Raw genomic sequence first — 14,204 nt, forward strand, 5'->3', positions numbered from 1 at the left:
GATTTATCCGTTTCAGTTTGCCGACATAATTATTGCCCGATGGAAAAATGACTTCACGTTATGATAATAACGTGGTTGAAAAGAAGTCGTAAGCATCCCACGACTCGAGTTTTGGAACGCGCTTGTGTTATTGCCCAGAAATCTGACTCAACGGCATTTAATAGTGACATTAAAATGGAATCGGATCAATTGCCGCACATCGGTTGACGACAAGCTCCGAAAGCGTCCGGTATGAGAATTTCATGTTTGTGATTACTCATCGTCTATTAGCAAAAACTCACGTGAATCCCCCTCTGTGTTCGGTCATTAACCGGTCTTTGTTATTGCCAAATGTGTATAAAAACTGAGGAAGCGAAACACATCCACCTTGAAGCAACAGCGTAGGTTGGCCGATTTGTTCGCGAATTAATCCCTCCAAGAATATTAATTAATGAGATGCGTGCGTTGTGGTTATACCAATGTAAGCACACGGGAACACGGAGGTACATCGAGAGATTCGTTGTAACACATTCTGAGATTAAAATTGCAATTAGACGAACATTCGTTAACGATAACTTTTTCGTTCTTTCTCTTTCTCTCTCTCCTTAATTGCATATTACCTTGGCAATTAGATTCTGCAGCCGTAAGCTATCGGAGAGTAATGAAAATTTCACATTTCTAAACGAAACCTCGCGATTTGAGTGATGCAAGGTATGATTCACAATGTGATTCAATACCCGCCTGGATGAAGTTGACCATCGTTCAAACGGTGTGGGTTTTTTGCCGGCTGCAAGCAGACCTTGACTCTTCTGATGGGCCGTAACTTTATACCGAGGGCATACATTATTTAACCCTGCACATTTTACCAAATTGTCCTTCGAAGTGTCAAAGGACCATATCTTGTAGCAAGCTGTAAGCTGCCCACTCTTTAACTTACCTACACGGTGGAATCAAGTCGATTAAAATATAAATAATGCTGCACCGCAAATGTACACGGGGAAAAAATATTGTCGATTTTACATCTACCGTAATGAACATATTGACAGCGCTTTTTTCGAGTTAAATCTACAGCAATTGTGGCAAAATTTACAAATCCGATAATAAGAGTTGCAAAACCAATAGGTAGTAAGAGTTACAATACGCTTAGGTAGATCTACCACAATTGACGTAGATTTAACTCCAAAAAAGTGCTGTCCATATATTCACCACAACAGATGCAAAATCTACATTACATTTTTTTCCCTGCAGTGGACTGTTTTTTTTTTCTTTTTCTTCTTTGAGTTGGCCTGAGGTGCGCCGAAGTAGCTATAAGAAAAATTGGGGGGTTTGAACCGTTGCTTGTTCAACGGTTCATTAATTACGATAAAAGAAAGTAAAAAAATATGTATGTGTCGGACTTTTACCCAAAGTGATCAATTATTGAACGGCTGTAGAACCAATTTAAGCGATCGTGTATTATGCTTGTGAATTGGACTGCGGTATCCGTGCGAGAACGTGTTGCATCACGTGCCTGATAAAAAATTTCTCTTCCGCTTCGGGCAAAACTTTATAATTTTTATCTCATTTTTTCAGCAGGAACGCGATGTACCTACTCGTTCAATGTATGGTCGACACAGCTTCGCGCATCTGGCTGACTGTCATTACGGCTTAAAGTCAACGGGTCTTCGTACTTTTTTGAACTTTCGTAAGAGTCTAGTTTTCTTGCCTCCCTCCTGCGGTAAATTGGTGGGAATCTACGTGCCGGGATACAGGTTTAATAATAGGGTAACACACCCAGACTATTCGAGATACTTTTGCGAATTAACGCCGAAAGTCGAAGAGGTTAAGTTTCAACAATCCTTGAATTATTATCTCGTAAGTTGCAGTAACGCGAAGGTTATAGTTCCACCATCGTACTTTCACGGCATCCTCTGCGCCTACGTATCAGCGCAAATCAACGACCGTTTAAACATAGATATATGAATCGAGTTGTTACGCGATGCAGGATATTTGTCAATGCAAAACGGTGTGGTCGATTCGCTGGCATGGACGTTGCTTCGACGCAATTTGCAGCCATGCTCTTCACCGATGGAACCTTTCTTCTCTGCACAATGAACTCACGACTTTGGAAAAGGTCGACTCTGGACACCTCCGCGTGCTCGAAGGATCCCACATTTTTTTTATTGCAACTAAGTTGTCGTCACGCCTCCCCCTGTTACGGTCCCAGCTGCGTATAACGCCACTGTGAAAACAAAAAAAACGCGCTTTTTGACCGCTTTTTTTGGATGGAAAAAAGGTAATAGGATAATAATGTTTAAGGAAGTTATTAAGCATATATTTAAGTATAATACAAAAAATTACCATCGACAAGTATTAGCAATAAATTACTTAATATACATGTCTATGTCTATGTCTAGCTAGAAAAATACCCAAGGGACTTTGAAAATATTGATTTTTGTGGAATTGGCGAGTATTTGAATGAAACTATTCAATTTTCGACCAAAGAAAGGGCAATTACTTGGTAATAAATAGTTATTAATATGCAAATTATGTGAGTTTTTTTTCCAAATTCAAATTTTCACCAATTACACTGCGTGCCGTATGTCTGCGAGAATGACTCCAGTGTCCCCATTTTTGAATATTTTTTGCTAATAACTTTTTACATTATACTTAAATATATGCCTTATAACTCCCTCAAATATTATAATCTTATCACCTTTTCTTCCACACAAAAAATAGGTGCATTTTATAGGTTTTCACAGCGATGTTACCCCTTAACTCGCCTCGCGTTTCACAGCAGCGAGATGATATGAAGAGGCGGATGAAGATGCGCAGGTATTAAATTAACTCGTCGAAAACTGCAGTGCCGGGTTTTCAGTTCATCTTCACTCCTGCGGTCGAATTTCACCCGGTTGAGTTTCTACTCAAGAAGTTGATAACGAGATGCGGCGGACGCGAATGACTTTCTTTTTGGCACTCATCTCGGCGTTCGACGGGTTGGCAGATTTTTTACTTAGATTTTTGCGATAATGAGAACCGGCAAAAGTGAATAGCATGAAATGTTGGGTAGATCAGAAGCAGATTTCGAAACTTTCGCCGTCTCAGATTATGAAAAAAACGAGAGTTCCTCGCAACGACTCTCTATCGTTAGATTTAAGACACACCTCGCAAACACCACGGATGGAAAAAAAAATCTACTAGGATATCGAATCTTTCAGACTGTGTCCTGTAATTCATACCACCTGTGTGATATATCGGAGAAACAATTAAACTTTTCACTTCACGGGAGCTTACAAAAGTTGTTTTTAACCTTACTACTCGGTACAGCTATTTGTCATCTGTTCCTGAGAAGTTGTGAGAAAAATTAAGAGATCTGGAATTGCGTGGAAAACATTCCTTGTTTCTATGAATATTTCTGAATTCAATTTCTTCTATGGAATGCACATATTCTTCTTCATGCAAATTAATTAATTTAAACTCTTGTTGACTTGAATCTATAGATCATCATTGGACATTCTGTGCATTCTATATCAAGCATCTACAGTAAAAATGAATAAATATTAATTAGGACCACATGCAATTCAAGGACAACGTATAATATAAAAGGAGAGTATGCGACTGGATAAAATAAGGCAACACGGTCAAAAAATAGTTGTTCTTACTTCTTTTATTTGTTTCATTCAAAACGTCTTAGTATCGAAATTTAGCTTCCGTTGCCTGGGACAAATCTGCAGAGGATACAGAACTTTATTTTAGAGACTATAACTAACGATTCGAAGCAGGATATCACACTCTACGGTCCTGCAGAGTGTCGTATTTGTATGATTTGTGTTATTGTTTTGACGAAGTAAGGCATATGAAAGTTTGCAAAATACTTTCCTCGGCACCATATTATTATTATTTTTTTTGTAATCGCCTGGGTGAACGCCGAATTAACTTCTTTCACTTTACTGATATTCTTTATACTTTTATTACGACTCACTTATACTCGCAGCTGAAAGTCGAGTTCAAAAGAAAATTACTCACTTTGATCAACCCCATTCGTATAATTTTCTCCGCCTGTTCTTGTGAAAACTCGTGGGAATTATATGCTGAATCAGGGGTTTTTTCGCGCGTTCAGGTAAAGAAATCTTCAAGCAACTATTGGCTTACCTAACATAAAGATAAAGGTCGTTTGCTGCGAGAGACAAATAGAATAGAGAGAGAAATGTAATATCAGTCGTTACGTAATCTTACTATAAAATTCCAAACGAATTGTTTGTTGTGAGCGTATCACTGTAATGTTTTGCAATAAATGATCGTTACGTCTAGAGTATTTTGTTCAAATGTTCTTGATTACGGAAATGCGTTGGTATTACTTATAGCCAAGGCTTGATTACAAATTTATGTACGATTCGCGACGTCGTGCTCAGGGGAAATCCCTGGATAACAATCAAGCAACATGAGTTGCATAATAAATTATTATATGTTTTCTATAGCGCTAGTTGTAATCAGACCACTTCGTTCGGATGTCTTTTTTTGCTCCTAGGAAATGGTCGGTAATTGTGACATGAGCTACGCATTTGCGGTGACGCGACGACGGCGATCTATGACTAGATAATAGTCGAAAAATCGTTTTGGTAAAAACTTAAACACCGCCTTTGTGTCATTGAATGATTCCATTAGGATCGAGATGTGATTGATCGAGGATCCTTGATTTTACCGCGATCCTTGCTGGGTTTATCCATAATTTTGATAAACAGTCGCAGATGATTGATTGGCAGATCATCAGTGTGACTGCAGATTTCCACTTATAACTGCGAAAGTGTGAATGGTGGTGATAATAAATCAACTGCTTGCGAGTCGAATGCAAGGACGATGCCTACCTTGCAATGTAATTGCGAGTTGCTTTGCATTCTGCCAATCCTCCGATGAATTACGCCGGTAATTTACCTTCTTTCTCAGAAATTTATGCGCGTGGATTCAATTCCATATCAAAAACATCAATAACTTGTTTTTGCAGACGATTAGATATACGTTCTTTGCTTGGCGGAGTTATGCCACAAAAACGAACGAAAGAAATACTCGTCCTGAATGCTGCAGCAGCCGCCTGCAATCGGATGCTTCTTCGACTCAATTTTTACTTTTTCTCAACGATCGCCAACTATCAGTTGATTTTATTTATTTTTTCCCTCATCAGCTTTCACGCACGTAAACCTCATCTCTCGAGGAGGTCCGAGGGGTCAGGAACTACGCGTCTTTGAATTAACACTCGTGATATTCGATCTATATCTAGTTACATCTGCATTCGACCAAATCATAGCAGGAATGTCGGGAATAATCAGAACTGTTTACGAGAATGATCGAATTTTCCATTATTTGCTTAAATTATTATGATGATATCTACTAACGCATACAACTATTTTGGAATTAACAAACCGATCTCTAAGACGTGACACGTTATAACGCATCAATGAAACCCTCAGCAACTGAACGTCGCACCATTCCTCTTCTACACGTGTAAAAATTTCCCCCATTTAAAGACGTATCCAAGGCTTGGTCGTGCAGGGCGAATGAAAGTCGCCACCTTGGCCTCGTGGCGAGCTGACAAATATTTCCCGTGAAATCGGTATACATTGGAAAAATAAGGCCTGAGAAGACTGTAAGGCACATTGGTACAGAAACATGCAGATTGGCAATTTTATGGTTTTCCTCTAATCCTCTGTGGACCAAGGCTGCGGGCTGTATAACTAAGCCTCGGAAGATATTCGATAAGAACACCGATAAAGGTCCTTGAGAATTTACTCTCTCATCGAGTTTCGATGTAGAACATACTCGAGTCTCGAGGCTTGATGCTTGTCCTTTAACCCGTTGGCAATCATTGTCAACTTTACTGGATGTCATTAGGCTGTTATCGATTGAAAGATGATATTCAGTTTTTTCCCTTTTATCGTCACTGTTTCTATCGAAACGATTTTACACAATGATACGAAACCAATTAGGTGTCGTGACTGCGCCTTACTGTAATATGTTTACCTCAAGCTGTACGTAACTCTTGGATTTCATAGCTTGCATATTTCTAGCTCTTACGCACGTATGATCCTTCCTTAGAAAGTTTTACGTGCGAAAACTAAAGGTCGAAATATTATTTGGCAGGATCTAACTTTTTCTCTTATTCAAGTTCTGTACCGCGTTACCTCTAATTGCTTAGTGTACTAGTCCAACTTTCATATACTTCCTCCGAATACACTTGAGAAAAAATAAGCACCCTGTTTCCTTTTTAACCTAGATTCGGTGGCTCGTTTTTATTGTATCATTCATCCGAGGACAGTAAATAATCAAAGCTCTACCGCTTCTGACGTATTTTATGAATTCGATTTCATAATGAAATGGTCAGAAGCTTTGAATCGAATTGAATTGTGTAACTGGTCAGCGATAATTCTCGATGAGAATAACATTCTACGTTCGTTCCCAGGTATGTGAAGGATCGTCATGAATCTGTCTATCATTCATCTGTACTGAAATGATTAATAGTTCACATTGTTGCTGCTGATAAAATAATAAGTCTCGCAACAGTGTTTGTAATTTATTAGCACTCTCGGTATGGGTCGAGAAAAGTCACGAATGAACTCATTCATGCGTCAAGACGATAATGAGAAATGGATGGAAAAAAGGCAGAAGAACATTAATAGGCTTCGTAATTTTATGCACATGATCATCCCAACAGACATACGCTATGGTCTATCAAGCTACAGATGTTCGCGGTATATCGTATAATGCTAATTTCTTTATGCAGTATACAGTTATTTCGTAAACCACGTTTACTTTGCATGACTTAAGCGAGATGAACTTGCCGAGAGATCGCGGGATTATAAGTAAGAAGATTTACAGCTCGTAGAAATTTTAACTTTCATTCACCTTGAGCAAATTCATTCGCTTAAATCATTCCACACCCTAAATATTGGTCAGCAATCGCAATATTGTGGTAGATGGCCCCAGTGACCGGTGCTGATTTCTACCAGTGGCGAGCGAGCTCTTGCGTCGATAACTCGGTTTTTTGTCTTTGATGAAACCACAACTCCAGAGTTGATAACGAGTTTCTCAAATGGCTTTGCTCGCAGAGATCTTACCCGCGGAGTGTCCAGTGGTTACCGATTGCCGTTACAATGATTTCAAAATATTACAGGCATCAGGTGATTTTTTTCGACTCGTGATTTATTTTAATTAATACATGAATAGGTAACACATTATAAAGTGCTATTTTCCCTATCGTTTAACGGTAATTAAGTAAAAATAAATGCAATGATATTCGAGTGTATACCCATAATATAAACGTACATACATATGAAAGTAAAAAGTGAAACGTATAATTGTAAAACCGAATGATACAATTAATGTGTAAATGGTTCATATATTCATCTATTTTTGTAAATATATTTGAAATATGAAGAAACATCAGGTTTCTTCACCGAGAGACTGTCACAAGGTTTCTCCGTTCCAACTGAACGCGACGTGAGCTATGAGGAGATACACCATGGTGACTGTGGTAGTTGTTAACATGATAGGAAAGCCCACCCTGGAAGTCAAACGTATAAGTACGAGGAGTTCGATCGGCAGTTTACTCGAATGGAGTAGTATTAGTAGTAGTAGTAGTAGTGATCGAGGGTGGAAAACTCACTTGAAAAACTGCATGAAGGTAATACGATATCCGTGCTGCTCAGCCACGCCAGCACAAACTACATTAGCACTGGCTCCAATCAAAGTTCCGTTCCCTGCAAACACCGTATCTGTAAATTCAACTAGACGACCGCCAGACAAACTGGCAACCTCGTGCGGCATGCTCGCAATCCTTTAACAGTATTGAAACTGAGATCAACCTGATAAATCGTCGCGATAGGTCAGATACCAGATGATGAAGAGTCGCTTACCTCCCAGGCAAGCCCCGAAGGCTAACGCCCAGACGAGTGGCTGTAGAGGGAGCCCCAGTTCCGGATTGTGTGCCAGGTTGGTAGCAATGCGTATCATCATCGTTGTCAACGGTATGTTGTCGACGAAGGCGCTTGCCAATGCGGAAACCCAAAGGATGAGTAGAATTGCCACAGCTAATTGAGAGTCCTGGTTTACGGACAGAATTACTCCTTCCGTCTGTTTCCCTATCCAATCAATGAATCCGAGCCGAGAGAGAGCCTGCGTTGGATAAATTCGTCCTGTTATTAGTCGACCGAATTCGATGTAGTCCACTACTCGTTCACGTCTCTAGCAATTCGATTCACCTCCATTAGGATAAATAAAGCAGCGAAGAAGATTAAAGTACTCCACTCGACGCGAGCTAGAAAACCGTCCAGATCCTTTTTGTCGGCTAAAACCAGTAGCAGGAGGACTCCGAGAAGAGCGGTCCAGCCGAGGGAGAGATTTAAATTCGGTATACTGTGCAGGAAGAATAAGACGATTACGAAAACCATGGTGCATCCACACTTTGCCAACAGCCATTTGTCTCGGATTGGATACTGAAAATCAGAGGTTAATCGAACGCGCGTAAATTAGTACATAATTCGATGAATCTTTCTGTGGTTGCAGGGTTTCTTTCATACCTTCTCTTGCAGTTCCTCTAGATTGGCCTTGTAATTTTCTATAGCGACGCTCCCCGTCATCAGTTTCTTTCTTAATTCGGTCTCAAGTCGGTGTACTTTTTTGGTCAGCGTACCACGCACCAAATCTTCGTCTTTGCTGTAGCTCGACAAGCTGGCAGCTGCTCTTTGCCAAATTGCTATTTCGTGTCTAAGTTCCTAAAAGATAGAAATCAGTTTTATATGTTTGCACATTTGTGTTTTAGTTGAGAGAATTTTTTACCAACCATCACGTCTTGAGGCTCGTCGAATCTGAGAAGGGACATATCCCGAAACATGAATCTCAGCTGAAAGTGTAGGACTATGCAAACGAATATGACGCCGATTCCCATGTGCAGAGTGAAGGTACCAAAGTCAACGCCCTAGAAATTATCATTGAAAATTAAATTATGCAAGTATATATTATTCATTTTATACACACGATTTCAATTCGTACGGTAGGTGCTATATGGGCAAGCAGTGTCAATCCTTGAAGCCTTGGTGAACATTTTTTAATGTCACAACTTCACTCCCTGACCCAATCCACATCAAACTTCCAAAACAAATTTCTGGTGATGATTTGAATGACCCGTATGACTTACGGCTTTGATGACGTGACGATTCGAGGCGATGATAACGTTTGGTGGATCCCCGACAGGAGTGATAGCACCGCCTATGTTGGAATAGACGATCATTGCCATGAGAATTGGCACTGGGTTCAGTTCCATGACCTCACATAACCGGATAGTGACTGGCGTCATCAAAAGGACTGTCGTTACGTTATCCAAAAATGATGATATGAGAGCGGTAAATATGCACAGCGTATGAATTAGAGGCCAGACTCTTCCACCGGTTATCTGAAAAGAGACATTCGGATATAACTTGGCTCCTCTCACATTAATCGTTACAGTAACATGACCGAGGTTATAGGCTAGACTAAGTGTCATGAAATAGTAGAATTGGTACAGCCAGTAGGTAGCTGTATTTGGGGGTCTTATTTGTTTCGAATTGTATTTTTCGTAAAATACTCACCTTATATGCAAAGACGGCGAGATAATCGAATATTCCCGTCTCTGAAATTATTGCAACCAACATCATCATTGAAAACAGCAGCAACAAAGTCTCGATATCTATCCATGAGATCAATTCCGCCATTGTTGGTCGCTAGTTGGAAATAATGGAAGTACAATGAATGAACTGAACATTGCACGTGTTCAAAACCCTGTGTGCATCTGTAATGCGTATCAGAAATGATGGTAATTACCTCATTCAATGCTGCCAAAATTGCTACTGACATTGTTGATGCCAACATTGCTGCTAATGCTCTGTGAACCACCTGAAGCAGAGCATATTTTGTAAATAATTACAAAGTTATAATTTTCAATGCCTGAAGTTCTTACCTCAAATATGATCAAAATGTATAATCCGAGCAGTACAACAGCCGCATAAATAATTCCATCCTCCATATTTATAGGTGAAAGATCATAACCCATGGCGACCGGAAGGCTGGATTGTAAGTTTGTTTTCAGCTTCATCCTGATGAGACTTTTCGACAAACTCCTGAAAATCAATACTGACTTTCCTCACCGATTTACCAATTTACTCGACTTTGCAATAGAAAGCAAATTAATATCACAATGTTGCTATTGGGTATTTTTACTCCGTTGTGAATCGGGTTGGATCAGAAACAGAGTAGTGAAATTGTAGTACATACCCAATTTCTAAATCGTCCAATTCGAAAACCTTCTGTTGTCTTTGATCCGGTACTATATCTATCAATTCCTCGGAGACCAACGGCAACACCCAAGGTTCACTTATGTTCTGCAAATTGCAACTTATTTCAGAGTACGAAACATAATGAATTGATCGAAATTTGAGTCGTTCGACGTACTTTAATAAATTTTATGTTTTCGTATGTTCGATTGCTTTTGAAACCAGGGTGCAAAAGTTCCAGCCACACTGTTAGATAGTTCGTCGTTAAATTAGCATATACAGGTGGCAATAGTGCACCTTCCAGGGTCACGGCGACTTGACGTTGCGTCGGATGCTCGAGTATCAAATAACCTGAATTCGGAGTCAAGTGAAAATCGAGAAAAAGTGTTTTTTGTTTATGACCTTCATATCCAAGAATAATATTACTCGAAAATCAAGAAAATTGGATGACATTCAACCACATACAAGATTAGAAACTGATGTTCTTCCATGTGATTCTAGTTCATTGAAGTCTTTTCCGCCGAAAAGGATACTTCGAATTTGATCCACTTGGACCGAAATTTGGTGCATTGTTCCTTCCTTTTCTCGTTTGGTCATCAGAATGAACTGAAATCATGAAGATTAAACCTTTTAATGCGATAACCGCAAGTGATGGAAGAACATTCTATAGCCTAATGGAATATCTTTGAAACTTACAGTGAACAAACACCAGCACGCTACCAGCAGTACCAATTTAATATACCGATAAGCTGGTTTTGGCTGTGACTCGTGACTGTGGCTGTCTATCCCATCTTTAATAGTATCTTCTTCCGTTGGTACGGGCTTGCTAAAAAATGGATAAATTCAGGTGTGCTTGTAGTTGCAGATGACTAAAATTATTTATCGTTATCATATTACATTCTCGTGATCAATTGATCAAAGAATCTTACTGCTTGTGGGAATGCTGGGATCCCATTGCCATGTTCACTGTCAAATAATCCATTTTCGCCGTGCCGTTATCGCTGCAATTTAGATGATAGGAGTCTGATCAGTCTAGGTATTATTGTAACAGCGTGAAGGCTTAGAGTAATCTCGGTAATCATTTTGCTGTAGCGACGAAAACTCGTGCAATAAATTTCGAATGCGTTGAAGTTGATCACTTTTGTTCATTAAAAAATTTCGTAAAAATACTCATACTTTTTACGTACTTTTTCAACGAATTATGATAGACCTTTTCGTATTCCCGACGAAATGCCGCTAAACTAGGATCCAATTTAATTGCTTCCGGGAGTTGACTCCATACTTGCAGCCCTTCTTGGGAAATAGGACCCACAATCGCGGCAGAACTTCCAGCTGACGAGGGGGGTGTTCCTGCAGATATTTTGGTGCATAGGTATACGTATTCAACTCCAGAGCTACCGGACCAGTCACCTGGCTTTAGTAGCAATAGCTTCGTCTTAATTTCGGTAGTTTTAGTGTTAACGTAATGACGAACACTGAACCATTTTCCTGCTCTTACAAGTTCCAAATTCAAAATATGTTACCTGGAGTGCTGCGACTGTACCGGGAACTTCGCCTGAGAAACCTTGGTGTCTGAAGCCCAATATCATCTTCACTGGAGTCGACATGAGACATTTCTTAGACTGCGAGCGACAAGAGAAATTAGAAGAGTAATGTTCGATTTCTCAAACTGCGATATCACGAAGTATAGTGCGCTAGAAGATAATTACTTTTAACAAAATTCGCGCGCCTGATAATTATGCTACAAGATCACAAAGTTGTCACTTTTCAGACCGATAAATAGTAAATGAACGAAACCAAGACGGGGGTAGCGTCGCTCGGCGAATGATCACTAATCGGTAAAATACCATTAATTTTCGAAGCGGTTAGGCGTACCGACAATAAAACATCATGGTGTCAGATTGTAATCATTCGGATAATACACGTTATCGTCTGACACCTGTTCATAATAATTAATTTCTTGAATGAGTCCGTTAGTCACGGCCAGGGATCTGACATTGATCTCATCGCCCTTCCGACGAAAGGTCATTTTGTAACCGTTCAATTTATCTGTCCCTGGACATTTGAGTTTTTGCGAATAACTGTTGAACGTATCTTATACCGCAGTATCGCAGATTTCATATTATTTTTATCATACGGCACGAGCTACGTGTAGTGTTATGAATTTACTGTGTTTATTTACTTTGTGTCAAAAGTTCGTTTGAATATTTCGTAGTGCTTAAAGTCTTAAACGGGGTATAAAAATTCTCGACTAGGCGAGTAAAAGTTATATTTACTGGGTATAAAACGTATAGTTCACTCACAAATATTCACAATTTAAATTACAAATCTGGCCGGTCGGATGGAATAATCTTGGCACGTATTGAAGGAATCGCCGATGACTTGAGACTGTATCCTCTATGCTTCAACTAATGTTATCAAGGTCAGTTTTTACTAGATATTTACCTGTGGGCAAAGTTCCAGAGATAAATACATAGTAACGTGTTTAAATCTAGCAATAAACGTGTACGCTTCTCGCGAATATTTTGAAATGTTAATTCCTAGCTTACTTTCATCTTTCACTTGTATTTTTTTTACTTCCATGTTTATCGTTTGCCGTGCGGAGTGCACGGAAAACGTGATGAAAATAAGTTTAACAAATGTCCCGATGTTCTCATATGAATAATGCAACGTTATCAAATTTCAGCCCAGTCACCGAATGCTTTTCTGACTGGAACGCGAACTGCCGTACATCGAGCCTATCGTAGCTCGAAAACGAGAGAGACGGACATTGTGTTACGGGTTGTTCGTCTTTTTCTCTCACGTTAACTCAAATCAAATCGGCCAACAGTCATACTTTTCGCCGATGATGTCGCTACCACCGTCGCACAGATATCGTTATGCTGTATGAACAGTCGTAGAGTGCATAGTAGTTCGTAAACTTAGTTACTTAACATACCAAGGTCAACCAGACCTCCTCAAAGATATACCTAAACCCTTTCAACTAACACGACAATGCGGATAAGTTATGCAGGCAGTCTGCATTCCGGGTAACTCGAGCAGAGAGAATTTTCTGTCAACACCTCCCCCCTCCCCCTTGTGATCACTCACCAGAATTGCTGATTTTTGTTTCAGCTGAAGACGCATGTTGCAATTTTCTCAACACATACATTAATACATTTTACGGGACATTTCATAGCAATGCCATCTGACCATGTTGCTTTACTGATAGCATGTCGTCGATTATTACAGAAAGCACCGATTTGGGTTTTCAACAAATGGGCTCTCTACTAATTCTTTGTGGAGATAACAAATATTGTGAGATCGAAGCAAAGATGAGCGTGCATACAGTTTGCGAGATACGAGACAATCAATTAAAAATAACACATTCCAATAAAATAGAATAAACAAGAAAAAAGACTAGCAGGAAGAAAATATTCATCGGGATTTGCAAATATACCGTAAAATCCAAACGCTCGAGATTTTTGCTCCAATGCTGATCTGTATTTACCCTTTCAAATTTTTGAATTCAATTTTTTTTTTTCTTATCAATATCGATATACTTTTCTGTTTGAAACTAAGTGCACGCTCTAGTTTGCTCTAGGCTCAGAATGCTTGTGGTTCAAAGAATTTGTTATGTAATTTTTATGAAAATTTTTGGTGATTAACAGCGATCTTGCTAATCGAGCGATTCCTGGAAAAGTAATTATGTTTAAAAACCCAAAATTTGTAAAACGTGTTTGTTTGTAACGACATACAACGTACTTGAGAAACACAAAATTAAAAATAAATTGGTTATCGTCAGGGCCAGGTCGAGATAGCCTGGAACGCCGCTCACATATAAGTAATAATAAACTCATCACGTCAATTCTACTGATTTTGAGATCAATTAATTGAAGATCCGCCATCGTTAAGTGCACAACAATTTTGATCCTACTTCCAAAATGTAACCGTTGATTATTAAATATT

General features: G+C 39.3%; 1 protein-coding gene across 2 annotated transcripts; it reads right to left on the reverse strand.

Moving 5' to 3' along the window:
• Positions 1 to 7,282: 7,282 nt before the first annotated feature.
• On the reverse strand, positions 7,283 to 12,998 carry LOC124303148 (P protein-like). 2 transcript variants are annotated; one of them, XM_046760027.1, is made up of 19 exons: positions 12,834 to 12,998; positions 12,560 to 12,701; positions 11,780 to 11,878; positions 11,444 to 11,606; positions 11,186 to 11,257; positions 10,953 to 11,082; positions 10,790 to 10,862; positions 10,435 to 10,607; positions 10,258 to 10,364; positions 9,944 to 10,103; positions 9,808 to 9,879; positions 9,576 to 9,707; positions 9,146 to 9,400; positions 8,792 to 8,926; positions 8,529 to 8,723; positions 8,211 to 8,444; positions 7,866 to 8,124; positions 7,616 to 7,709; positions 7,283 to 7,513 (listed from the first exon to the last, which is right to left on the reverse strand). In XM_046760027.1, exons 3-19 carry the CDS (start codon positions 11,868 to 11,870, stop codon positions 7,417 to 7,419), a joined length of 2,442 nt encoding a protein of 813 aa, XP_046615983.1. In that variant the 5' UTR covers positions 11,871 to 11,878; positions 12,560 to 12,701; positions 12,834 to 12,998; the 3' UTR covers positions 7,283 to 7,416. The 2 variants fall into 2 exon arrangements, with proteins under 2 accessions (XP_046615983.1, XP_046615982.1); XM_046760026.1 differs by having other exon boundaries at positions 12,806 to 12,998.
• Positions 12,999 to 14,204: the final 1,206 nt, after the last annotated feature.

Source organism: Neodiprion virginianus, chromosome 4 (genome assembly GCF_021901495.1).
Source record: "Neodiprion virginianus isolate iyNeoVirg1 chromosome 4, iyNeoVirg1.1, whole genome shotgun sequence".
NCBI lineage: Eukaryota > Metazoa > Arthropoda > Insecta > Hymenoptera > Diprionidae > Neodiprion > Neodiprion virginianus.